The sequence below is a fragment of the Podarcis melisellensis genome (assembly GCF_964234715.1).
Source record: "Podarcis melisellensis genome assembly, chromosome: 7".
Taxonomy (NCBI): domain Eukaryota; kingdom Metazoa; phylum Chordata; class Lepidosauria; order Squamata; family Lacertidae; genus Podarcis; species Podarcis melisellensis.
The window spans coordinates 59,430,219-59,457,621 of NC_138539.1; the positions used below are offsets into that span (position 1 = coordinate 59,430,219).

The 27,403-nt window shown below is 42.3% G+C and overlaps 1 protein-coding gene across 2 annotated transcripts; it reads left to right on the forward strand.

Moving 5' to 3' along the window:
• Positions 1-2,107: 2,107 nt before the first annotated feature.
• Positions 2,108-17,361, forward strand: CD83 (CD83 molecule). Of its 2 annotated transcripts, XM_081918477.1 has the most exons (6): positions 2,108-2,209; positions 5,590-7,084; positions 7,220-7,350; positions 14,234-14,450; positions 14,540-14,637; positions 16,629-17,361. In XM_081918477.1, exons 2-6 carry the CDS (start codon positions 7,042-7,044, stop codon positions 16,716-16,718), a joined length of 579 nt encoding a protein of 192 aa, XP_081774603.1. In that variant the 5' UTR covers positions 2,108-2,209; positions 5,590-7,041; the 3' UTR covers positions 16,719-17,361. The 2 variants fall into 2 exon arrangements, with proteins under 2 accessions (XP_081774603.1, XP_081774602.1); XM_081918476.1 differs by lacking the exon at positions 2,108-2,209 and having other exon boundaries at positions 5,485-7,084.
• The last annotated feature ends 10,042 nt before the right edge of the window (positions 17,362-27,403 follow it).

Genomic DNA, 27,403 nt, shown 5'->3' on the forward strand with positions numbered 1-27,403 from the left:
AGAAATTGGCTGTACCACAATGCATTATCCCAATTCAGCTGTTATCAGCTAGTCAGACATAACCAGTGGTGGCCCATGATGCATATATCATCCCCATTCACCTCAAAAGACTCATCCTACCACTTCAAGAAGGGCCCTAATGGCATTGCAATGTATTTTCAGATCCACACTGGCAGCACAAAGTGAAGACTTCTAATGCATGCAGACTTCTCTTCCTGCACCTGGGCAAATGTGTTTATTTCTGGATGCTCTGTTCCTTTAAAGATAATACTTAAACAAAAGCAATCAAGAGGCAGGAAGAAAAGGTACTTGGGGGGGGAAGTATTTTATCTGACCTCCAAAATTACTAAACAATCAATTTCTCCTAATTTGACACTTGCCTTAACTATGCTTAGATCTGAGTCCAGATTCTGCCCTTAAATCTTGCCCACATTTACTGGCACTGTGCATTTAACTAACCCCCCCACCCCCCAAAAAAAATCAAAATTCAGTGGGTAGTAACTAAGAAGCTGGACTATTTCAATTTTTCCTTCCTTCCTTCCTTCCTTCCTTCCTTCCTTCCTTCCTTCCTTCCTTCCTTCCTTCCTTCCTTTATTATTATTTTGATATCATGACTTCTGGAAAATACTGTGGTAAACTTTGGAGGCAGCACTGATGTTAAATAACATTTTATGCATACACTTTGGGATCAAGAGACAGGCTGCATAATAATATAACTAGATTACTGGTGCCATGAGACATGCAGACAGGTTGAAATAATGTCACACCATTTTGATTATTTATGTAAATTGAATATTGAGCTATCTGTGCCATTCCCCAGAAGAATGGAAAGCTTTCACAGCCTATTACAACCTGCAGCTTAACTTCTCAGGAAGCTAAAGTCCTTGTCTAGGGTTGACACATATTTTCTCTTGATTTGTGATTGAGATTTGAAATATGATTAGACTGGTTCTGCTTGCTGTATGAGAAATGCAAAACATTCCTTCTTTTTCTATGCTCTTACAAAAAACAAATTAATTTCTCAGCAGTGGTGGAAGTAAAATTGGTTTGGAATATTCATAGCAAATCTTTCCTGATGAATATTGCCCTCAATACTGATTTTATCTGTGTATTATTGATAATTGTTTTATATTGTTCTATGTATACTGCTTATATATATATATATATATATATATATATATATATATATATATATTTGCTTTCGTAGATTTTCACGGGTACAGGAATGCAGGTTTTGGTGTCCTCGGGTGTCTTCCCGTGTAAAAGTTGGGGTGTCTAGGCGACGTTTCGACGAGGTCTCACTCGTCATCTTCAGGCTGGTGCTTTCGGCTTTTTGTTACTGGAACAGAGCAGGATCTCAGTGTTTGAGTTCCTATAAATACTGTTGAGGGGGTGTGGTGTATAGCCTCCAATGTTCTGGGCAGAGAGGAAGTTCCCAGGCTAGTGTGCCTTTTCTTCTTTTGTTCCTTAATTACTTGAGGGATATCCTGAGTGATTTCTTGAGTGATATCCTGAGTACCACTTAGGTGGGTCATTAGGTGTGGATTAGTTGCTAAAGTCTTTGTGTCTTGACCTCTTGAACTTTGTGAAGAGTTTTTCTGAGAAGATGGCTGTACTGCACTTAGTTGTGCTCTAGCTTGGCTTCGTGTATAGGGGCGCACAAAGTTCAAGAGGTCAAGACACAAAGACTTTAGCAACTAATCCACACCTAATGACCCACCTAAGTGGTACTCAGGATATCACTCAAGAAATCACTCAGGATATCCCTCAAGTAATTAAGGAACAAAAGAAGAAAAGGCACACTAGCCTGGGAACTTCCTCTCTGCCCAGAACATTGGAGGCTATACACCACACCCCCTCAACAGTATTTATAGGAACTCAAACACTGAGATCCTGCTCTGTTCCAGTAACAAGAAGCCGAAAGCACCAGCCTGAAGATGACGAGTGAGACCTCGTCGAAACGTCGCCTAGACACCCCAACTTTTACACGGGAAGACACCCGAGGACACCAAAACCTGCATATATATATATATATATATATATGCCCATTACGTTGTATTCATGTTTAAAACTCTACCTGCTGTCATTAATTCTTTTCTTCAGCTGACCATAAGAACAATCTTACTGGCTCAAATCAAAGACCCATCAGGACCTGAGTGTGACAGCATTCTCCCCATCTGTGGTTCTCAGCAATTGGTATACAATAGAGGTAAACCATAGCCATTATAGCTTGTAATTTCTTTTCTTGATAAGCCAAATATGATTCAATCCTTTCCTAATAATCCCGCACATGGAACTTGCCTTTTCCACGGCTGAAACACTGGGTTGATGCTATTCACTACCAACACAAGGTCTCATTCCTGGTCAGGCACCAATTTATCAGTTTTCATTTTGTCTTTGCAACTCATAGGTTTGTAAAGAGTTATGCACATCCTAAAAGCAACAACTAAAGGACGTGGGTGGCGCTGTGGGTTAAACCACAGAGCATAGGACTTGCTGATCCGAAGGTCGGCGGTTCGAATCCCCGCGATGGGGTGAGCTCCCGTTGCTCGGTCCCTGCTCCTGCCAACCTAGCAGTTCGAAAGCATGTCAAAGTGCAAGTAGATGAATACCGTATTTTTTGCTCTATAAGACTCACTTTTTCCCTCCTAAAAAGTAAGGGGAAATGTGTGTGCGTCTTATGGAGCGAATGCAGGCTGCGCAGCTATCCCAGAAGTCAGAACAGCAAGAGGGATTGCTGCTTTTGCTGCGCAGCGATCCCTCTTGCTGTTCTGGCTTCTGGGATTCAGAATTTTTTTTTCTTGTTTTCCTCCTCCAAAAACTAGGTGCGTCTTGTGGTCTGGTGCGTCTTATAGAGCGAAAAATATGGTAGGTACCGCTCCAGCGGGAAGGTAAATGGTGTTTCCGTGCGCTGCTCTGGTTTGCCTGAAGCGGCTTTGTTATGCTTGCCACATGACCCGGAAGCAGTATGCCGGCTCCCTCAGCTGCTTTTGAAAGTGAGATGAGTGCCGCAACCCCAGAGTCGGTCACAACTGGACTGGACCTTATGGTCAGGGGTCCCTTTACCTTTACCTTTAAAAGCAGCAACCAGTTTTGTCTACATCAATATCAAGTTCTCTTTCTCATACAGTCTCCTTTCAGTTAACCAGTGCTGGCTTTGAATTCCTGAAGATCTAAAGTTTATTTAAAATCAGGTCAACCTGTTAAGGAACAAGTTGGTTTACAACAAAGCAATCCTTATACAAACAAAGCATATTTAAGTTTCTCTGTCTAGACCAGCCTTTGATATCCTGGTGCCCTTCAGACAGCTCTGCTGGAGCTGATAGAAGTTATAGCCTGAAACATACTGAGGCTATAATACTATACCCTGCTGCTGTAATCCTATATATACTTGGGAGTAAACCCTGTATATCTAAATGGGACTTCTTAGGAGACACACATTGGATTGCACTGTAACTGTGTTAAAATAAGGTAAAACCATGTGAAAATTACCACCCTTATTCACAGCCCTATATGCACTCAAATATACACAGTCATCTATTCCATGACATGTGTGCTTCCTCCATTGAACTGAATCGAACTCAAAGAACTGCAGATCCAAATTTACTGTTTATTTGAGTTCTTAGCATAATCACACATGTTAACCCTGCAGTACTTCTCATTTATATGCTGAATGTGGGGGAACTGCAGAGAAATATTAAACATGGTTCGATTTTTACTGCCTTTGCAAACTATCAGAATCTACTGATCTTTACCAGAAGCTTCTGGCATTGTTGCTAAAGATCCCCTGGATTTGAAAATGGGGTTTTCCTGAAAAGTTCTGTTAGCTCCAGCTTTTAAGACAGCTCTGTTGTACTATGGCGAAAGGATACAGTGTGCTGTTGCCATCTAGAGTTGGTTTAGGGTATTTTTAAAAAAGAATATTGACTCTAACTCCCCTATTTTTAAATATCTCAGCTAACATAGAATCAGAGAGTTGGAAGGGACCCTGAGGGTCACCTTTCCTATTAATTCAGACTATTATTATTAATTGGCATTTTATAATGGGGAAATGCTTTTGACTTTTGCCCAATGCAGATCACAAAGTTGTTGTTTTTTAAAATAACAATACTACCAACACAAGGTATGAAGGCAGACACGAAGTACAGTACAATTGCATCTTATGCACATTTAACATGCACGATTTCAACCATATGCAGTTAGTTGAAGGTATGCTGGCTGAAATTGGGCAAGTTAAATCCAATCAAGGTGGAGAACGTAAGAGTTATTCATGCACTGGGTCCACTTGGGTTCTTGTGAGCATCCCAGAGCTGGCGAGCTGAGCAGGCCTTGCCCTGTCCTCCCCTGCCCCCCGTAAGGCAGAGAACCCCCCATAAGGCAGGCCACTTGGGTTACCTGCCATGAAAAGAGATTTTAAACTCTTCTTTGCATGCTGAGTGAAACTTGCTTGGCACATCGGCTTCTGGGAGTACGGTGGACTCTCTCTCCCCTCCTCTATGCTATTTTTGTGTATATGTTGAACCCTAGGAGCAGAACCCTTGCATAAGATGCAGTTGTGCTGTATTCAAATGATTACAGCAAGTCAAGGTCTCTAACTGCTTTACTCCAGTCCTGATCATATGCTTGGTTGGTTTTTTGTTTTTATTACAAAATGTGTTTATAGTACTCACTTCTTTATAAATTAAATGTTAATCTGCCAACACACAGTCTCTGTTTCCAAAACCACCTACGTAGTCAGCAGTCAGTGCTTCTCCTTTAAAACTCTCACATCACCCACTCACTTAAGCAGAATTTCGCTAACAGTGTCATTGGTTATAAATTGTAACTGTTATTATTCACTGCTGTTGTTCAGTTATTCTGTCCAATGGGTGGGTAACTCTGTCACCGTACTTACCAGTAGGTACATAGGCCAAACTCAGTCACTGAAATATCCTGCACATTTTGACCATAACCTCCAACATTCTGCGAAGGCAAATCGGGACATGACCTCCCCACCTCCACACACCATCCTGCCGCCACTGCCGCCCTGCACCATCCCTCTGCCACCCCCCCCACACTATCCCATCACTGGCTGCCCTTATTCACCACCATCGCTGCCTCCCCGCACACCATCCTGTTGCCAGCTGCCCTTACATGCTGTTGCTGCCTCCCACTATACCAAAATAGTCCAAAATACATGGAAGGCATGTATTGGCTACCCCTGTCCCAGATCTTTTAAGTATGTCATATGGTCAGGTCCTTTGAGGGTTTGCTTTTTAAAAAAGCGTTTAAACTGTGTTTTGAGTTTTTAATAGTTTCTGTAGTTTTCTATTGTATTTTAATTATTGTTCAGTGGTACCTCGGGTTACATACACTTCAGGTTACATACGCTTCAGGTTACAGACTCTGCTAACCCAGAAATATTACTTTGGGTTAAGAACTTTGCTTCAGGATGAGAACAGAAATCGTGTTCCAGCAGCGCGGCAGCAGCAGCAGACCCCATGAGCTAAAGTGGTGCTTCAGATTAAGAACAGTTTCAGGTTAAGAACGGACCTCTGGAACGAATTCAGTACTTAACCCGAGGTACCACTGTATTTGGTTTTTATTAAGTTGCCCAGAGACCTTATGTTACAGAGTATCTATATAAATGCAGAAGAAAGAAGGAAAGAAAGAGAAAACTGACATTTAAGGAACATTTATAAAGCAACTCTTTCCACACCTAAAAGTCAGCTCTCTTGAGTTGATTGGGCTTATTCCCAAGTAGGTATAAGATTGCAGCTCTAGTATTCAACCACATATGCATGCTATTAACTCAGTATACTTTTAAGTCTCTAGCTACCCATTCCCCTTCTTATTTAAACTACTATCTGCCCTTAAAGGTGAGATTGTAGCAAATAGTAAGCTGAAGGATGTTGGGAAGAAAACAGCATGAGCAAAGAGCTTGAACTGAATGCCACCCCAGCAGCTATTTCTAAATGAAAAACAAACTTAGTCTAGTCCTAGTCTTTGTAATTACTAACTCGATTAGGGATCAAAGCTGGCCTTGTTCTTGAAATAAGTGATTTTGGGCTATGGGAATCAGTAATCAATCATGCGTGTATGTACTTCTATCTGGAAAGTACAGTCTAAACATTACCCAGGGAGGAAAACCCACTTGTGGAAATTTTTCAGAGTTAGATGACCTCATCACATCAGCCAAATGACTTTCATTTCCCTTTTCTTGCATTGTTTGTTGCCCTGATGATATTTCATGCAAGAAGTGCTCCATTCATTCAAAGAGAATATATAGTGATTATACTTGCAATTGGTTTTGAGGAAAAACAGAAAGGCATCCGAAGAAGGTTTTGAAATGCAAATGCATTGGTGGATAGGATTTTGCTATAATGACATCATGTAGCGACAGTCCAGGCTACAAAGACGTTTTTGCACAAGCAGTTTGAGTGTTTACCAAAAAAGGATTGAATCGTGACATGAAATGACAGAATAATAAAGACACACACACAAAAATCCGTGTAAATTTTCTAACAATATAAGAGCGCAGATGATGAAACATCTCAAGGTCAAGCTAGATATTTGTGTGGTGAATTGTATCATGTGGAGTGGGGTTGTCAGGAGTGCAGGTGGCGAGGGGAGCTTTAAATCTTCCCTCCTCAAGCCGAGCTAGATTTAGGGCAGTGTGGCTGGTTTTCCCGCAGTGGGTGCCGAGCCAAGAGGCCACTGCAGGGCGCCATGACTATGACGTAGTGCATGCACAAAATGGAAGGTGGGGGGAGGAGGCACTGAATTTTGGCCTCGCACAGGGTGCCGCTGAAATTTGAAATACCAGATCAAGCACTGTGGTTCCAATTACCCCAGTGGCCGAAACTAAGGGGAAAGCACATGGGACTTCCCCCTACAGCCAGAGACCTTCAAGACTTCCTTAGCTGGAGTGTAGGGGGGGGGGGAATCCCCAACCATCTGTTTCCTGAGTTAACTGCACACAGTTTTAGGCATAATCTCTTTCACTTCTTTTCACTTACCATCTCCTGAAAAGAGTAGATAGATCTCAGCTACTGTGTGCCCATGGCATCCATATACTGCTATCAGCTTGTCTTCCTAAGTCAAGGTAAATATATATATATTATTTTTTCTAATTTTCGTCACCCCATGACTTCATGTTTTTCCTTCAAGATTCTGCTACAGCTGGTCATCTGAGTGGCCTCCCCAGAAATAGCCTGTCTTTGTGTTTCCTTTCCTGTAGTCTGGCATGTGGTTCATGGGGTTGCTGATGCTGCGGATCAGGTTGTGGCAACGTGCGGTGAAGATGTCTCGCTCCCTTGTAAAAATTTTCAGGATATACAAGCCTCAAAAGGGGCAGTCTCCTGGTATAAGGTAAGTACCTGTTACTTTCATTCCCCTTTGATTTCCCATCTGTATCTGCATTTTATTTAATCCGTAAGTGTGGTTAAAAAACGTTGGTGGAGACATTTGTATGGATGTTGTGATATGTGAATCAGGTCTATCATGAACATTATTCAGCTGTTTCTTTGAATTTGTGTGGGCTAAAAAGGAAGAGTGTGAGGAGTGGGCATGCAATCACTGCCCCAACGTCTCTGTTTAAGCCGGTTGATTTCAAACTACTGCATTGAGAGGGAAGGTCTGAAGGGAAATTTTCAGTATGTTTGGCTGAGCGTGCTTAGAATGCTTTTTCAGGGTTACCAGTTATGATAATTCTTGGCATGTCAACTCAAACACACTCAGAATCTCACTTCAGATCTTCCTCCTCAATGTGGGGAGGTTCAAGTCGTGTTGGTGTGCATGGGGACATTTGGAATAACAACAACAACAACAACAACAACAACATTTATACCCCGCCCATCTGGCTGGGTTTCCCCAGCCACTCTGGGCAGCTTCCAACAAAAGATAAAAAATATGTTAACACATCAGTCATTTAAAAACTTCCCTAAACAGGGCTGCCTTCAGATGTGTTCTAAACATCAGATCGTTATTTCTTTGACATCTGATGGGAGGGCGTTCCACTGGGCGGGTGCCACTACTGAGAAAGACCTCTGCCTGGTTCCCTGTAACTTTGCTTCTCACAGTGAGGGAACTGCCAGAAGGCCCTTGGAGCTACATCTTAGTGTCTGTGCTGAACAATGGGGAAGGAGACACTCCTTCAGGTATACAGTCATACCTCGGGTTGAAGTTGCTTCAGGTTGAGCGCTTTCAGGTTGCGCTCTGCGGAGACCCAGAAGTAACAGAACACATTACTTCTGGGTTTCACCGCTCGCGCTTGCGAAGACGGTCAAAATGATGTCACGCACATGCGCGGAAGCGATGAATCGCGACCCGCGCATGCGCAGATGCACAGACACCGGTTGCGTTCACTTCAGGATGCGAACAGGGCTCCGGAACGGATCCCGTTCATATCCAGAGGTACCACATACTGGGCCAAGGCCATTTAGGGCTTTAAAGGTCAGCACCAACACTTTGAATTGTGCTCGGAAACGTACTGGGGTTGCACGTGTGCTCCTACACCCTCCCCAATTTTAGCACAAATGTGTTTGCTCCAATTGCCTGAAAAAGGTCATGAATAACAGCAAAAATTATTGTGGAGGTTGGAAAATGTCTTGTTGCTATCACAGGAATTGTTGCTAACTATAGCAATGATTTCCCAGTTCACATGTTGTCAGGGGCAGCCCATCTCGTTTCACCACTTGAGGTAAAATGGGAAGGTGCCACCTGCCATCCCCTCCCCGAATCCTGGCTTACCAGGGTTGGTTGACGGCGGCTGGTGGTGCGATCTTACTGGAAGCTGCTGCCGCCACCACTTCCTGGGTGCAGTGGGTGTGGCACCCATGAGGGTACTGCCCAATAGGATTCTGTTACTGAGACAGCTCCCTCCGTCCACCTCGTGTTCTCGTTTGAGAACATATGAGTACAGAGTGCTGTAAAAGAAAACATTTAATGTAAATTGCTCTTGAGATTCTAACATTCTGGGCAGAGAAGGCCAAGTTCAAACATGTTAAACCATAGTTTAGCATGAAAAAGCAGGAATGACTCTTGGGAAGCCTTGGGCTCATGCCCTCCCTCCACCCCTTCTCCTGTATGGCCAAAAGAATGAGACTGGAAATTTTTGCTTCCGCTTTTGCTTAACTCTGGGTAGTAGTGCCTTCCAGACCACAGTTACCACAGCGCCTTCAAACCACAGTTACCAAAGCTGGTTCCCTTTAAGTTCCCTTTAAGTTCAACCACAGTTATGGGCCTGGATGTAATGGTGAACTGTGCTTAAGTGAAATGGAAGCTGAAGCTTTCGGATTTCTGGCTGTGCCAGAGAGGAAAGGAATGGGCAGGGCAGGGCATGAGCCCTAGATTCACTGTAGCTTATTTCTGCTCATTTGTATACAACTTAACTACAGCGCTTAACTATAGTTTAGCATGACATGCAAAACCAGCCCACATGTCATTTCTGCATTTTGTAGTGTGCTGTAATACAGTAGCCACCAGTTAAATCTTAAACAATTAATAGCAGTTGTAGAAGTTCAGAATCATTCAAGTTTCAGTGCTCTGCAATGGCTCTTCCTTTCTTTTGCATAACTGACATTTATTATTATCACTGACAACATTTCGGACGAGCAGTGTGAAGATGACAGAGCACAGCTAGGCAACCGAATTGTAGAATTAATCACTTAAAAAAATCTATTGAGGGCCTAATCAATAAACAGTATATAAAGCCCTCATGGGGCCAATTAAACAGTAATTCCAACAAATGGTATGACATTTTGGAATGTAAAGTTCAAACAGCTCTCAGGTTAGATCTTTAGCACAGGGTCATGTTGAACTGTGTAGTAAATGCAAACAATTAACCTCTGACTTCTGCTGCCCCAAAAATTATGATGAGGATAAGGATGTGACTGTGCAGTGTGCATTGCTGTTTTTGTGAAGAATTAATGATCAGATTATACAGCCAACAGGGGGTGATAAGCATCTTCAGGTCATCTTCCCACCCCCACCAGCTACTGAAATCAGGATTTCAATTTTTGTCTTGAAACTAAATTGAAAAATAATAACGAGATGCAAAGGAACGTAAATTCTACCATGTCTCTCTCATGTATAGTAAATCAGAACTGTGCATGCAACTATATCTATGAAGGGATTAGAAAAAGACAGTATATAACTATTTGTTTCACTTCACATTCTCATGCAACTCATCCAGGGTACATTCATACTTACAGTTCATTATTAGCATAAAAAACCCCCTAAAACCCCACATTCTGCATCCAAATGATCTGAAATTCTGCACTGAAATCCTGTTATGTAAATAAAAACATTGCAAAAGCACAAGTCTAGGCAATTTTTATGTTGGCTTTGAAGAAAGGCAGTGTTTCGTTGTCATGCAATAAGGCTATTTGAAATTCAGTGTATATATTCATTGAATTTGCTATCAAATGGCTTGGCTTTTTTTTTTTTAACTTTCCAGCCCATTTCCCCAACTATAACAAAGTAAAGTGTGCACTCATCCATTACATTGTGTTAGAATGGAGACTAGTATGTAGAAATTCATTCACTGCATGCCATTTCTTGTCAGCAGCATTTTTATTCTGTGTCACTATTGCCATGCATTTATTCTCAGTGCGGTTGTTTCAGCTGATGCCTAGAGGCTCATTCCACTTGGAAGTTGAGCTATGTTTTCAGCCTTTGCTGAGCTATAACTCAAAGCAGCATTTTGAAACTGCTTCCCCTATTTCCCCCCCTTAAATGATCCATTTAGGATACAACCCCCAGAGATCCTGCCTCTAACTTTTGCAGCACACAAAATTTACTGGGGGAGGTTTTGTAAAAAAATTGCATGTTCTTCATTATTGATTTGTGGGTGCCATTCCTATTTTATATAGGCAAAGGGTTATCTGGGATTTCTTCCCCGACCACTAGAAATCTTTCTGGACTGATCTATGCCTACAACTGAGGGAGGGGTAGTTGGCTCTTTAGTCAGTAATGTTGTGTAACGTACAGTGACTGAGTATGAAACGAGAGTGTCTGATAGGGAGGTGTGTTGCCATGGCCCTAATCTCCAGGCAGTGGCATCAGTGTCATGGGCCAGGACAGTGTAAAGGCAGGGCATGGTGAGGTCAGGTTGGTGTGGTCAATTTAGTGCTGCCGTTGATGTGCCGGAAGCATCCCACCTGAACTGCCACACCTTTCCTGCACCTTTCTAGTCTGTGGCATTGACATCGCTGCCAGGAAGCCAGGTCTGCAGCTGCTGCTGGCATGGAGACACTGCATTTCATGCAAAGTTTAGCTTTTAATTATTATTTTTAAAACCCATGGTTGACTACAGTTTGCATAGTTCAAAAAGTAATAGAAACAGCAACAACAACACCTCTCGATCCAGAAACAGCTTGGTTTAATTCTCCTAAGAAATCTTAGGGTATTAGTGTTGCAGTTCATTTACAAGCAATTAATTAAAGAATTTCCCTGCTAAACCCAAGTGAAGATGAATCTTTCTATCAAATCAGCAATTTGCCACTAGATGTCTCCACAGGCAAAATGTTATTTCTCATGTGCTCACGAAGGAATTAGTGATGGGCAAACTAATTCCATTAGAAATTGTCATTAGCCAAGTTATTAATCTCATTTTACAAACTTAGATGAAAGCTATCCTTTATTTTGAGATTTTGAAATATCCATCATATTGGTATTTTTTTGCATGCACATTACAATATATATATATATATATATATATATATATATATATATATATATATATATATATATATTGCTTTCGTAGATTTTCACGGGTACAGGAATGCAGGTTTTGGTGTCCTCGGGTGTCTTCCCGTGTAAAAGTTGGGGTGTCTATATATATATATATATCATGCATCACAAATGTGTCACTATGCATCCTTGCATGGTGGCTGTTTCCATATGTGCTTTGTTTACTACAGTGGTACCTTGGTTCTCAAACCTAATCCGTTCCAGGAGTCCGTTTGGCTCCCGAAATTGTTCGAAAACCAAGGTGCAGATTCCGATTGGCTGCAGGAGGTTCCTGCACTCAAGCAGAAGCCACGTCAGACATTCAGCTTCCAAAAAACGTTCACAAACCAGAACACTTACTTTTGGGTTTGCAGTGTTCAGGAGCCAAAACGTATGAGTACAAAGGCATTTGAGAACCAAGGTTTGACTGTGTAGTCAAACACCATGAAGGCAGAGAGAAGTTGAGATGCAAGCTGAACAAGCATCAGAATGAGCAGAAGCATCAACAGACACAATGCCTATTTGTTACAGCAGGACTCCTGTTTGTTGGCATCAATCTGTCTCAAGAGACACTGGAGTGCGCCTCTAGGGGTGAAGTCAATCTGCTGTGTTTGCAGCACCAAAGTCACTTCGCCAGGGTGCAAGCCTGGGCAGTGTGAATGGAGGTCCTGGGCTGCCCAGAATACAAGACCCCCTCTCAGCCTTGCTGATGTGCTCCAAAGGAAAGCAGAGCGATATGTTTGGCACCAGCTTAGCTGCAGAAATTGCGGAAAGGAGGTGTGAAAGGCACTATCCAACCATCTTAGGGACTCTGCTCCTGATCTGTGTAATGTTTACTCCTTTGCCATTTCTTCTCCCGAAGATATTCCGCAAGGCAGTGGAAGTTTAGGACCAGAGTTTTCCTTCTCTTAGATGGGATACCTTCCCAGATTGATGAGCCCCATCTGCCCCGAAAGGGGTAGTACCTGTGGTGGGGGGCACACTGTGCTCCTTCTGGGGTAGTTGTCCACCTGGGGTCTGTACTCTACACTAAGCTCTTACCTGTGACTTCCTAGAAGTTGCCAGCATGCAACAATGAGCACACCCTGGGAACGGAAGACTCCTGCTGCTGTTCTTATAAACCAGAGGTTGCTGGACTACAAGTCCCATCATACCTTACCATTAGCCATGCAGGCTGGGGGCTGATGGGAGTCAATCAACCTTCTGGAGGGCACCATTTTGGCTTCCCTGCTTTCTACATGCTTTTAAGCAGAAACATTCCATGTGCAATGGGACTTTTTCAATTCTTTGGAAAGGAAAGGGTTACAGTAGCCAACGTCTGAGAATGCACAGAAACTGGCAGAATTTGAATGCTTAATCATGCTGGCTGCACAGGGAAATAAAACATAAATTTAACTTGAAATCAATCTTGGTTTGAATTATGAAGATACTAGATTTCACTGAAACAAAGCCAGTTTATACAGTTGGGAAGTATGACTCTTGCAGGTTTGAATTATGAACTAACTAATTTTGAGTTTTGGCATTCATGAGAAGTTGTGTGTATAGCAAAGAAGAACATTGTGATTGAAATGTATCGTTATTCAAAAGGGCAGTAAGAGAGCTTATACAAACTGTAAAACATTTGCTAGAAATCAGAATGAGAACATTTAGGCAGACATTTCAGCATTTAAATGTATAATGCATTTCTTCAATAAATTAGGGTGTATTGGGGATGAGTTTCCTGCCCCCTTTAGTCTAGATGTATCATCTACTTGAACAGTTCATATTGATAAGTGGAAATAAATGATCACTTCCCATCTGCTTTCCTCAACAAAATTAATATGAGCAGTTCTCTTAGACTGCTATACACCCAGTCATCTCATGGGAGCTAAGCAGTAGGCATCTTCATCATGGACAAGTAAACTTGCCCACTGGGCAAATGAGGTTTGTCTCAGTACCACTATGCTCAGAAATTTGATCACCAGTGTTTCTTAGCTTTCTGCTATTTCCAGTTGCGTGCTCCCATTCTACAGGAGTATTAGGTTGCTAGGCAACTGTAGGAGAAATTCCCTAACACCTAGAAGGAGGAGAGCAGGAAATCTCATATGCTCCTAGTAAGTCCCACGGGAGTCACTACTCCATGGCTTCCAAGTCTCTTTCCCAATGTCAAATGGGCACTTGCCCTAGAGATTCCTTGCATGACCCTTTCCTGCAAGCTCTTGTTTTCTGATGGGAGGAGCACACGGAGGAAGGAATGGGGTGCAATTCTTTTGCTCTCCTATTAGTACCATAGTTGTCAGTGGAAATAAAAGAAGCACCAGTTTGTCACTGCTCTGCTCCTTCCACGAAATAAAATGGACCTCTCCCTTTAAAAAAGTGATTCTGTCCTTCAGTTGCTCATGTTCTTCAACAGAACTGACCCTATAAAGCAGAACCATAAAAGTGTGACATACTGCTACCCTGTATTTGCTTAGGACTGGTGTATATGTACATTCTGGTTGGTTGGCAGCATACTACCCACTCATATGTTGTTGTTTTGCAGACTGATGAAATTGGTGAAGAATGGACAGATCTGCAATATAATACAGAACATGAATATTCAAGAGATCTTAACGACTCCTCAGAGGTCTCTAATAGCACCTGGCATTATCTGAAGATTAAAAATACTACAAGTCTTAGCAGTGGGACATATGCATGCATCATAAGGTCACCAGTCAAAAAAGTTAACCAAACTAGTACAGTTACATTAAAAGTAACAGGTACAGTATGATGGACTGTTTTTCTTTAACTTCTATTTCACACAAATCACTCAAGGTTCCATAAATTAACTCTCTATTTTGCCTTCCAGACTGTCCTGAAGATGCAAAATTTCAAAAATACAGAACAGAACTTGTGATGTTGTGCTCTCTTGGGTTTTTCTACTTGCTGCTCATCTTCTTTGCTTGTGTAAGTACTTTCAGATTGCTTCCAACATCCCCATTGGGCCCCATTTCAGATGCAATCATCAGTGTTGTCATGAGGGGAAGTGAGAGTGGGACTGTGTCATAAGAGCTTTGTGGTTTGCGTGCTGCAGTTTAGGGCAGCATGCCCAGGCCATGCTCTCCCACACACACCCAACTCATAACAGTTTTATTCTTACTTGATGGGGAAATACAAGTGCAAATAGTATCATTGTGAATGCTGTGTGGATTATGGCTGTAATAGTGTCACAGGCACCTGCTGGATGGGGGCCAGTGTGTCACTGTGGCAACTAACACAGGTTCATCCTCTAACATCAAGTCAGGACAGATGTGCAGCTAGAGAGTAAAGAGAAGGTACAAGGCTGATGACTTGGAGCCAGGCAAACAGTCATTCATTCATTCATTCATTCAATCAGTCCAGTAGGGAGAGGCAGTCTGAGCTGCAACCTTTACTCTGACAGAGAGGAACTAGACCAATCAGCAGCTCTGTAGGGCCAACTAGGATACGATTGGTTCCCTGTATCACCTGACGCCCTGGTTCCATACCCCTTGTTGCATTATATTCTGTTTATATTGGTAGATAATATTACACAAAAGAGAAATGATGAAGACAGTATCTTACTATCTTGGAACTACAGCTTTTCAGAACTCCACTTATAACCTAGTATTCATTTATAAATTGATGATTTGTTACCTCTGAGCTAGGGCTCTCTACTAGTCAAAAATAAACTTGCTGTAAGGTTCATTAGAAAACAGTAATTCATATACAATACTTTTTCATTATCATGAACCCATTTTGAAGCCCTGGAGGGCTAATACCTGTCACTTTAGACAATACTGAGTTAAATGGACCAATGGTTTGACTCAGAATAAGGTGGCTTCCTATGTTCACTGACATAAATGTTTTCTGGTGACTGTGGTGAGAGGATAATATAGTTTGGCTAAAATATGCCTTTCATACACATTTGGAGGAGCAGCTGAAGTTGTTTTTGCTTTGTTTTGGATACTCACAAGACTTTGGCAGTAATTTGTGCTGAGATTGACTTGATAAATCTTGAAGGAAGTTGCTAAATTGAAAACAGAGGAAGAAGCAGAAGATTGATCTCTTTGGCTCTCTATTGTGAAAATTGCTAAAATCAATAACAAGGCCTTGTTGCTTCTCCACATATAAAAATTATAAATTCCCTTTGCTGTTGAAGCTTTGTGGGTATTTTGGTGTACTGTTTTTTAAGCAGAACCTTATGCTGCAGATGACCATCTCAATGAAAAAATTAATGTGACATATTCCCTGCATGGGAATAGAGGCTCACAGACACTAAATCAGTTTTCATTAATGTTTAATATTGCCTAAATCTCAAAAAGGAAATGTTTTACTGTTTAATATACCCATTGCTATTTCTGTCTGTTGACCTTCCGATGAATTTAAAGGTACACATGCTTATGGCGTAAGTTGGAACTAGATATTGATACTGTTTCATAACTGAAGCAAGACTTTGAATCTCATAATGGTATATCTGCAGTCACATTTCAGACACCCCTGTTGAAGGGGTTGCAATATCTTTCAAATAAAGAAGAGGTAAGTGTTTGGGACAACTGGAAAAATAAAGGAGTGAGAATCTGATAAGGTTTATCAGTTTATGAATAGTGTGAAGGGCAAAGAAGAATCGCTTCATCCAACTCAGATCACTCATTACAACTGACTGACAGGACAAAGAAGAGGAAGTATGTGTTTATACAACATATATATAATTCACTTTTGGAATTCGCTACCATAACAGATCACACTTGAAGATTACTGTTCAGTGAAAATGAAATGAAACTATTTTTTAAAAAAGGCAAGTTTCAATGGGGAAAAATGAATGAAAAGGTATTCTGGGATTTTATTGCTAGATTCTTAACATTGTAAGATTATTGTTAAATATGCATTTTACCTACAATTCTTATAAATGCTCATTTCAGCAATTCTTTCTTTCCTAGATATGCCTAAAGAAGGATGGATCTTCAGGTTATCAAAAGACCAGAGAAAAACATAAAGACAACAGTTGTTACCTCATTAGTACCTGTTGAAAGGATGGCTTCCAGTGCCCAATATGGAAAAGCACTGGCAAAGATAAAACTTTTTCAAGGTTCTGTCCTGGCTGATTTTGTTGAGTGCACTGGGGGTCCGTCAACAGTCATTACTGCAAGACTATTGGGTGGTATGGACATTTAATGCACTGTTTCACCAGAGTATTCTGAATGTTTTTACAGTAAATTGCTCACTCCAGCTGGGGAAGTTTTCAGAGAACATAGTTTCATTCACAGTTTCATTCACTACAATATGAACTTTTAGCATCAGCCATACCATTGTCACGGAAGATTATAAGCCTAATATTGGCATCCCGTCTTGTTTATGTATCTTAATCTCTTTTGAGTCTTTGTTCTTAGTATGCAAAAATGTGCTATGGACTAGGCTTGGCTCCTTAACCTGGCACATAAATTATTGATTGAACCAGCACTTTCAATAGCCACAGCCATTGCAATATGTATTTTAAGAGAATAATGCGTCTTCAAGTGATCGAACAGCCAAATGAGAGGAAACGTCACTGGAACCTCTGTCTCAACTGTAGAGTTGATAGTCTGCGTTTACATGTGTATCTACTGAAAATTATAGAGTGCACAGAAATGATTTCTTAGACGAATCTTCATTTAAAGATAAGGTATCTGAGTATAGCTATTTTTATTTTATTTATTACATTTGCATACTGCCCTTCATCTGAAGACCACAGGGTGGTTCAGAACATAAAAACACAAAATACACAATAAAACAAAAGCAAACCAATAACCTCCCTACCACGAACACATTTAAAAGGCCACAGAACGCTAATCAGCCAGAGGCCTGGTTAGAGGAATGTTTTCGCCTAAATATATGTAATGAAGGTGCCAGGAGAGCCTCCCTGGGGAGAGCATTCCATAAACAAGGAGCCACTGCAGAAAAGGCCCTTTCTTGTCTTGCCTGTTGGGATTCGCAGGATACTGAGTAAGTCTGCAGGCTTCAACAGGATGATGTAATACTCTGTGAGGTGTTGGGTCAGAGTGACTCAGCAGGAGTGTGATTAATGTGATTGGCTATCACCTGTTTTAAAAGGAAAGCCTGTTCAACATTAATTGTGATTTTGGTGGTTGTGCTCTGGTGCGGTGATGCTGTGGTGGAGAGTATTCGTTTGCCTTAAGGAGCAGGTACTCTGTATGGACTGTTTTGTAAATACCTGTATATAGCTCACATTAAAAAGACTGCACTGGGAAAAACCTGGGACTCTGAGCGTTTCTGCTAAAAGCACTGCGAGGAATTCGCGACATTGCCACCTGCCAGATCTCTTGTGGAGGAGACATATGAAGAAGGGTCTCGGATGATGATTGTAGGGTCCTTGAGACATTGTGGTCCTGAGCCGTTTAAGGCTTTATAGGTCCAAACCAGCACTTTGAACCGGGCCTGGAAACTAACTGGCAGCCAGTGTAGTCAGGCCAGGATCAGTGTAATATACTCAAACTGTCTTGCCCTGGTGAGTAACCTGGCTACTAAATTCTGCAGCAGCTAAGCTTCTGAACCATCTTCAAAGGCAACTGCACATAGAGTTGCAGTAATCGGACCTAGAGGTTAGCAAAGCATAGGCAACAGAAATTAGACTACCCTGTCCAAATAGGGGCACAGCTGGGCCATCAGCCAAAGCTGATGGAAGGCCACCGAGGCCACCTGAGCCTCGCCACCGAGGCCACCTGAGCCTCGCCACCGAGGCCACCTGAGCCTCAAGCAACAGCAAAGGATTCAGGAGTACCGCTAAACTATTCACCCCACTGGGGACACCTCTACATAATGAAGAGAGTGTAGCTTTCAAATAGCCACGCACCACTCCCATTTTTTTAAAAAAATATATATTCTGGATCTCTCATTCATGCATCTGAAGAGTTATTTAGTCCACACATTTACTGTTGTGAGCATGACAGAACGGAAAGCATTAAAATGTTGTGCCTATTTGATTGAAGGTTTACATCTTCACCAACTGGGAGCAGTATTAGAATTTTGTAAAGAAATCCCCTGGTACTTAAACAATTCCCTCCAGAAATCCTGTCTTTTTAGAAACTCTGAAAATATCTGCTTATTCAATCCATCACTGTAAACAGCAGATGATTTTCTTCTTTCCGTTTCCAAAGATCATATGGAAGCAATTGCAAGAATGTAAATGTGAACAACAAGGGACAAAGCAGAATTTCAAATATGCCCTATTGATTACTTGGAGAGACCATGTTTCAGAAATGCAACTCATAATAGATGTTGCTAGGGAAAAAATGTGTAAGCTGCAATGGGAACTTGTTGAAGGGTGGGGTATAAATCTCTGAACTTAACAAAAATAATCATATGGTGGCTCCAGTCCTTCTTGGAGGATCAATCCAAGAAGGTGGTGATGGGGAAGTTCTGTTATGCTCCATGGTTACTGGCTAATGGGGGAATAATTCTTTTTAACATCTGTAAAACTGCAGAGGGAGATCATCTGGAAGACTGGGCTATGATAACACTAATATGGGGATCACGTTTGGTTCTACCTCTCTTTTCCATCTGCAAAAGGCAGGAGGCTGTGGGACTTTTGAACTGGTTTTAGGGTGGATAAGGGTGAGCAAGCTGAAACCAATCAGATAAAGCCATGGGCTGGGAAATCAGCCCAAGTGGATAGAGGTGTGCACTTGATCATGGATGAGGCTGTACTTTTTCTATTCCAAGCTCACAGCTTTGTGGTTCTCCAGGAGAGCACAGTCTATGGAAGTGCAGGTGGCATTGAAGGCTAGCAGTGCCGTCTATCAACTTAGGCGGCTACTCCACCCGTCAGACCTAGCCATGCGCTTGTTACATCCAGGCTAGACTACTGTGATGCGCTCTCTGTGCGGCTGCCTTTGAAGATGGTTTGGAAACTTAAGTGGGTATAAAGAAATTTAGTTGGTGGGGTGGCAGCCAATCAGTTATGGCATTCACTCCTCACTGAACTACACCTGGCCTCTTCTGTGCAAGGCTCTAACGGAACTTTAAAAAGCTCAAGTATCCTAGCTAGGTTTTCCATACCTGGGCCCAACTTTCTTGCCACTGTGCCACCTGTTCTCCACTGAAAAGGTGTTTCCTCCAGGTCACCAGAGTTCTGTTACAACTAAACATTCCATGTGATGTGTGTGTATGTTCCAACTAACTACCACGTTCCCGTCATTCATTGGAGCTGCGATAAGCATTATCCGCATGTCTAATTCTGCATTATGAAAAAAGCTTCTAAAATATGAGACAATCCTTAAAACACTCAACATCTGGCAAACTGTGCGCTAGCTAGGAATTGAGGAATTTGACCTTTAATATGTTTTTCATGTATGAGTATCCCTAAGGTTTATACTGAACTATATAGATTATATATTAAAGATTTGAAACCTCTTGGTAACCTGTAAGTCGCTTGGAACACCCAATTTATTTTTACCAGGCTCCTTCCCAAATGAGAATAAAGAATTCAGCTTTTCAGATTTTAAAGGCTCTCCTCTCAAATTGGAACACATCAAAACTGCTTCCTGAAAATGTTGGGGAATAGTTGCACTGTGTTCCCATGTACTCTTTGGAGACCGTCACAATGCATCATTATTAGGTCACTTGTAAGACAAATGCCTGGAGGGAAGTATGAAATGAATTGAGTTTTGTAGATTTAAATTATTGTGTGGGATCATTCTGGTTTTAATATATACCCAGGGGAGGTCTCCTAGAGGAACATGGGGACTTTATAATAAGAATCATTCCTTGGCTAGAGATCTTTATCTCATTATAGAAATAATTCACTAGGGTGTGTGTGTGCGTGCACCCTGAGAAAAAGCGGAGTTACAATGAAAGGAAAACTTTCAAGGCTGCCAGATGAAATATCTTCATGGAGCCGTGTACAGAGATGGTCAGCCAAGATAAATAGGCTAGGGAGGTTAACTGGTTTAGCATCAGACAGGCCTAGCAGGCAACACCCAGGAGGTCGTTAAGATCAGAATCTGAGTATATAAATATATACACATTGGGCAATTCGTAGATATTGGTCACAATACAGAAATGGAGGCATGGGAACAATTGTGGAATATGGATATAAAATTATTTTACAGCATGCTATGGAATAAGAGAAAATTATATGAAAAAGTTATAAAGGTGGTACCTAACACCTTGTAGGTTGGCAAAAATGTATGAATCAAAATTAAATAAATGTTGGAAATGTAAAGAGAAAGATGTGGTGGTCTTGCAATAGGGTTAAAGCTTAGTGGGAAATGATATATAAAGAACTGGGGGGAAAACCCAGAAGCTTTTCTTTTGGGGATAATGGGATCAGAGCTGACTGCGTTCTGGGAGACAAAAGACAAACAAGTGAAATCTTCAATGATACATTGGGCAATAGATATTGGTCACAATATAGAAATGGAGGCATGGGAACGATTGTGGAATATGGATACAAAATTTGCCGCAAGCTATGGTATAAGGTATAGGGCGGGCTGGTGTGGAGGACTCCCTGGTCCTGAATAGGGTAACTGTGCCCCTGAAGGACCAGGTGCGTAGCCTGGGAGTCATTTTGGACTCACAGCTGTCCATGGAGGCGCAGGTCAATTCTGTATCCAGGGCAGCTGTCTACCAACTCCACCTGGTACGCAGGCTGAGACCCTACCTGTCCGCGGACTGTCTCGCCAGAATGGTGCATGCTCTAGTTATCTCCCGCTTGGACTACTGCAATGCGCTCTATGTAGGGCTACCTTTGAAGGTGACTCGGAAACTACAGCTAATCCAGAATGCGGCAGCTAGATTGGTGACTGGGGGCGGCCGCCGAGACCACATAACACCGGTCTTGAAAGACCTACATTGGCTCCCAGTACGTTTCCGAGCACAATTCAAAGTGCTGGTGTTGACCTTTAAAACCCTAAACAGCCTCAGCCCAGTATACCTGAAGGAGCGTCTCCACCCCCATCGTTCTGCCCGGACGCTGAGGTCCAGCACCGAGGGCCTTCTGGCGGTTCCCTCATTGTGAGAAGCAAAGCTACAGGGAACCAGGCAGAGGGCCTTCTCGGTAATGGCGCCCGCCCTGTGGAACGCCCTCCCATCAGATGTCAAAACGATAAACAACTACCTGACATTCAGAAGACATCTTAAGGCAGCCCTGTTCAGGGAAATTTTTAATGTATGATATTTTAGTGCTTTTTGGTTTCTATGGAAGCTGCCCAGAGTGGCTGGGGAAACCCAGCCAGATGGGTGGGGTACAAATAATAAATTATTATTATTATTATAAGAGAAAATTGTATGAAAATGTTATATAAAGGTAAAGGTAAAGGTACCCCTGCCCGTACGGGCCAGTCTTGCCAGACTCTGGGGTTGTGCGCCCATCTCACTTAAGAGGCCAGGGGCCAGCGCTGTCCGGAGACACTTCCGGGTCACATGGCCAGTGTGACATCGCTGCTCTGGCGAGCCAGAGCTGCACACGGAAACGCCGTTTACCTTCCCGCTGGTAAGCGGTCCCTATTTATCTACTTGCACCCGGAGGTGCTTTCGAACTGCTAGGTTGGCAGGCGCTGGGACCGAGCAGCGGGAGCGCACCCCGCAGCAGGGATTCGAACCGCCGACCTTTCGATCAGCAAGTCCTAGGCGCTTGAGGCTTTAACCCACAGCGCCACCTGTGTCTCCATGTTATGTTATATAGATGATACCTAACACCTAGTAGATTGGCAAAAATGAATAAATCAAAATGAAATATGTGTTGGAAATGTAAAGAGAAAGAAGGTACCTTCTTCCATATGTGGTGGTCTTGCAATAAGGTTAAAGCCTAGTGGGAAATGATATATAAAGAACTGAAAAAGATGTTTAAGATAACATTTGTAAAAAACAACAACCAGAAGCTTTTCTTTTGGAGATAATGGGATCAGAGCTGCCTGCATCCTGGCCGTCAAGCTAACTGATGTGTGTCTATGCCTAAATAATGGAAATCATAATGTTTATCTGAAGTCTAGGACTTTGCAGTAACCCTCATTCTAGAAGAAAGGAAAGCCTCCCATGACTGCATTCTGGGATGTTATTCAAGAACTGAAAGATGTACAGTTTGTGCATAACTGTCATAATGTTACTTTATGATATACATGTCAAAAGCTTCACTACGACTGAATCTATGACATCAGTGGAATTCAGTGGGAGAGATTTTCCAGTTTTTGCCAGAAAGTTCATGTGGCGACTGGAATAGAGCTTCAGATGTTCATTTTCATTTGAGTGTTCATTAGGTTAGCAAAGCATCCCTTTCTATCAGAGATTTCTGAGCTACTCCGACACACTCCAGAGACATGTCCTGCCCAGATCTCATGAAGAGTGCAATGTGATGAGTGTGGTGCAGACCTTGCTTGCTTCTTATAGTTTTTGAAATAATGTCACAGGAAATGAATTTCAATTCCTTTAAATGCAATTAGATTTGACAAGATTTCTCATGGTGAAAGACTAGGTTACAACACATGGTAAAGTTCTCATTCAGTTCATGAAGCCGTAGGTAGCTCTTCATAGTACAAATTAAATTAATCAAAATGGGTAAAAAGCTAATGATCCACTTGGGAGCAAAATTAGCTCCTTAATGAAAGAAATGGAGTTAAGAAAATTATAATAGAATGTTAGCAGATGTGCCCTTTGGAAATTATAAATTTGCAAAAACAGATCCCCTTATGTAGATTAGTTGAATTATCACTAAATTTCACCCTGGAGATGTGACGTGAACATATGCATTAGGATCTGTTCAGAGATGTGACCATTTCCACTGTTGATAGGCCCAAATTTCTGAACAGAAATTATTCTGAGTTAAAGACTGCCTATGAAGAGAGAGTAATTGTTTGTTTTCATTTTTCCAGGGTGGTTTGTGTATGGTACACATCATTAGGGATTAGCACTCAGGTAGCCACAGTGCAAATTTACTAGTTTCACACAGGTGACTGTATTTGGTAATAGATGTAGCATTCAAAATTATAACACAGGTGCTGTTAACACCCCTCCAATAGGTTTTATATGAGCAAGGAACATATATGGCACAAGGGGAAACATATTATGGAACTGTATATGTGAATAATGAAAATGTACGACTGGTGTAATTCCCTGATCCATCCACATCATATAACTGGCGGTAGAAAATTAATTTGTAAAGCAAGAGAAAGCAGTGATATTCTGCCCTACAATTCTGAGGAAGGGAAAATTGGTGGGTACTCTGCCAGGTGAAAAGTTGCAGGCTGTACAAATAGTTCGTTGCCATTAAAAGGCTGAGGGGGACCACAAGGTATTTGTCTCAGCCATGCCAGTAAAGTGGCTCAAGAAAAGGAGTCAGGCTGGCAGGGAGCCAGGCTTGCAGCAGGGATGCCCATCCACGAGGGCAGCAGATCCCAAGGTAGATCTTTACCCACCCCCTTGTTCCTGATGTACATCTTCATTCACCACTTCTTCCCTGGTAGTGGCCCGGGGTGTGTGTGGACAGATGCCATTTTGTTGTTCATCTCAGGCGCCACAATGTTTGGGCTGGCCTTGACTTATGTAGGACAATATTATATCATATTTTTGAAAGCATTTTTACTCAGAAGTAAGTCCCACTGAGTTCAATAGGGCTTACTCTCTGGAATGTGCCTGATCATTAACACAGTTTCCATTATTATTATTATTATTATTATTATTATTATTATTATTATTATTATTATTATTACAGTCATAATACTTCATAGAATTTCTCAAATGACCTATTACTCTCTGAGGAGATATACTTAATGTTGAATGAAAGCCAGATACACACAGAGAGAATTTTACTACTTGGAGAGACTAACTCTTTCCCAGCCTTTTTCAAACTCCTTTTTATGCCCTTAAAGAACAAATGTGTTGAGGCGTGTGTGTGTGTGTGAGAGAGAGAGTGTGTTTGTATTGTGTGGGGTGTGTGTGGGTCTTTGCCCAGGACGACAGAAAACATAGTTTCGGCCCTAAACAGGGCCCATCCACTCCTTCACACACACACCCAACATGCTCCAGAAGGTCTCCCAACCCTCCCAAGCAGATTTTGGAAGATGTGCAGGAGACTAGAAGTGTGGCGGTGGCCGGGAGGGGGGGGGCGGATCAGAGAAACTAAAAGTCCTATTGTGCAACTGACTTTCCATTGTTAAAGTGGACATTATTGGATGCTGCCCTGAGCAAAGCCTAGATAAATAACTATGTTTCTGACATGCATAGAATTGCAGTTCCATGGTGCAACACTATCCATGCAGTGATATTTGAGCTTATCAAGGGGACCATATTTTCCAATAAAAATAAACATTTTAGGAAAGTGGAAGTTCTGAAGTTGAATGTCTCTGAAATTTCTTGAATCCAGGCAATATTGCCCTTGTTTCCTACAGTCACACTGAAAGGATAAACACACAATGCAATGCTTGTTACTTGTCTGGTATTTCCCCCTTTTACTGCCACTCAGTAAACGTCTGTAAAGAACTGTGTTTTATTTTGGGATGTTTCTTCATCTTAGAGTCTCTTTTTATTGTTTATTGGAAGTTTCGTCTGCTCTTTGGATTTTAAAACCAATAAATGATTATACAGATTCAGAAGTCTATTAAATGTTTTAAGTAGTTTAAGTAGTGGAGAAGAAGGAATGTATTTTATTAAAATCAACACTGTTTCCTAGAAATCAATGGAGCACAGAGACAAAGCCTTTTGGATTCAGTCTGAACAAATAAATTACCATGTTGGCAAACCATTCCCAGTTTCTGTTTGTTTGTTGCTTTATCTTCTGTGGTTTTTATTAGTGCATTTATTTAATATGCCATTTATTATGTTTGTTATATGAATTGGTTTTTAACAGCCTGGATGGTGGGAGATGCATTTCCAAAACATCTGGAGGGTACCAGGGTTGAGCAAGGCCTTCTTTGTAACATCCACACAAGCACTCCCTGCACAAAAGGGATTGTGAAGTACAGCAAGTCCACTAAATATAGAAAAGATTGTTGGAGCATGAGCGGAAAGTAAAGAGTTACTAGCGCTCCTCTGGCAATGCTTGCAGAAGTGCTAGAGGAGCCTGTGCAGTATTCTAAAAGGCCAGTTCTATAGCAGTTCTCAAGATGTTGCTTATCCAAGAAGAATAAGGTTTTTGGATTGAGGGCAGGATTCCTAATTCAATCTGCAGTTCAGTCCATGGCTTCAGAAACCAAACAGTCCACTGGATGTTACTCCTTTAAGTCCGAAGTGACCCAACCCAGTTTGTGTGGGCATTGGAGCTCCAACCATCACAAGGTTTACAGTGGCCCCACAAGCAAACCTCCCCCTTCCCTCGAAAGCAACGCCGTGCTCCCATCTCCAGCAATATTCTTACGTGGGTACCTTCTCCAGTCTTCACTTGCAACCTCCAGGGTCACATCAGCAGCTCCACTTACACTAAATGATGGGAAAGGCAAGGCTAGCTGAGCTATAAGCAGTGGTCCAAGTTTAAGGTGTCCAAAATGAGCTTAGTGAGGTCACAACTGCACAGAAGCAACAGAGTTGTTCCAATGGGGCAGCATGCCCACCCACCAAGGTTTTATAGATGTAGCAAGGTGTGCTCATATGCAACACTCTCATGCCCTGCAAGATGGCTGAGAATGCAGATACTCACTGTGTTAGGGAGGAGGCATCTATTCCCAGTGATGGGAGTGCTGCCAGGGCAACCAGGCTGTGTTCTCCTATTCTGACTCCAGTTCCTCCATTCCTAGTGGTGGGCTGATGCCCTTCCTGGATTTCACTGCTGTTCTTTTTTCCCTAGGAAGGAAAACAGGAGATGAGGGTCCTGCTTCCCCAGCTGGGCACCCAAATCAGGGGAGGGAAAGTACTAGCCCCCTCCATCCCCTGTTCCCCAGTGATCCTCCTGTTCCCTCTCCTTGTCCTTCTTTCTCTACCACTCCATTCTTGAGCCCAGCGATGCCTCAGGACCCAAGACAATACCACAGGAAAAGTAATAGGCCTTAGAGCAGTTGGGAGAGCGACATAGGAGAGGGGATTCCACCTAGTCAATGGGATATAGTATCTGGATGCTGAAGGTTCTGTAGTTTGTTTCTGGAAGAGTGCATTAAAAGCAATCCATAGACGGTAGTTCTACCTCAGTGATATTAACATACCTGTTGGGTACAATGTTCCAGGCTGTTGGGGGCATCGTAGTCAATGGGGCACATATGTTCATTTCTGTGGTAGAAATGTCTGCAGGCAGTTAGGTTTTTAGGATGAGGTACACTAGGATGGGGATGCAGGTGGCGCTGTGGGTTAAACCACAGAGCCTAGGACTTGCCGATCAGAAGGTTGGCGGTTTGAATCCCTGTGACAGGGTGAGCTCCCATTGCTTGGTCATTGCTTGCCAACCTAGCAGTTCGAAAGCACATCAAAGTGCAAGTAGATAAATAGGTACCACTCTGGCGGGAAGGTAAATGGCATTTCCGTGCGCTGCTCCAGTTCACCAGAAGTGGCTTAGTCATGCTGGCCACATGACCTGGAAGCTGTACGCCGGCTCCCTCGGCCAATAAAGCTAGATGAGCGCCGCAACCCCAGAGTCGGTCACGACTAGACCTAATGGTCAGGGGTTCTTTTACCTTTACCTTTACACTAGGATGAGAGGGAGTGTTATAGGACTTGATTAGTTACATGGTAGTTCCTGCCAGACATGTCATTATACAACTGTGGCAGAACAACAGGACTTTTATTATAGACCTCTCATACA

Excerpts from the sequence above, each read along its gene's own strand:
- CD83 (XM_081918477.1), top strand. The coding sequence starts at position 7,042 with ATGGCATCCATATACTGCTATCAGCTTGTCTTCCTAAGTCAAG. Across the intron at positions 7,085-7,219 it reads GCTTGTCTTCCTAAGTCAAG|TCTGGCATGTGGTTCATGGG; the intron begins GTAAATATATAT and ends CCTTTCCTGTAG. Across the intron at positions 14,638-16,628 it reads TGCTCATCTTCTTTGCTTGT|ATATGCCTAAAGAAGGATGG; the intron begins GTAAGTACTTTC and ends TTTCTTTCCTAG.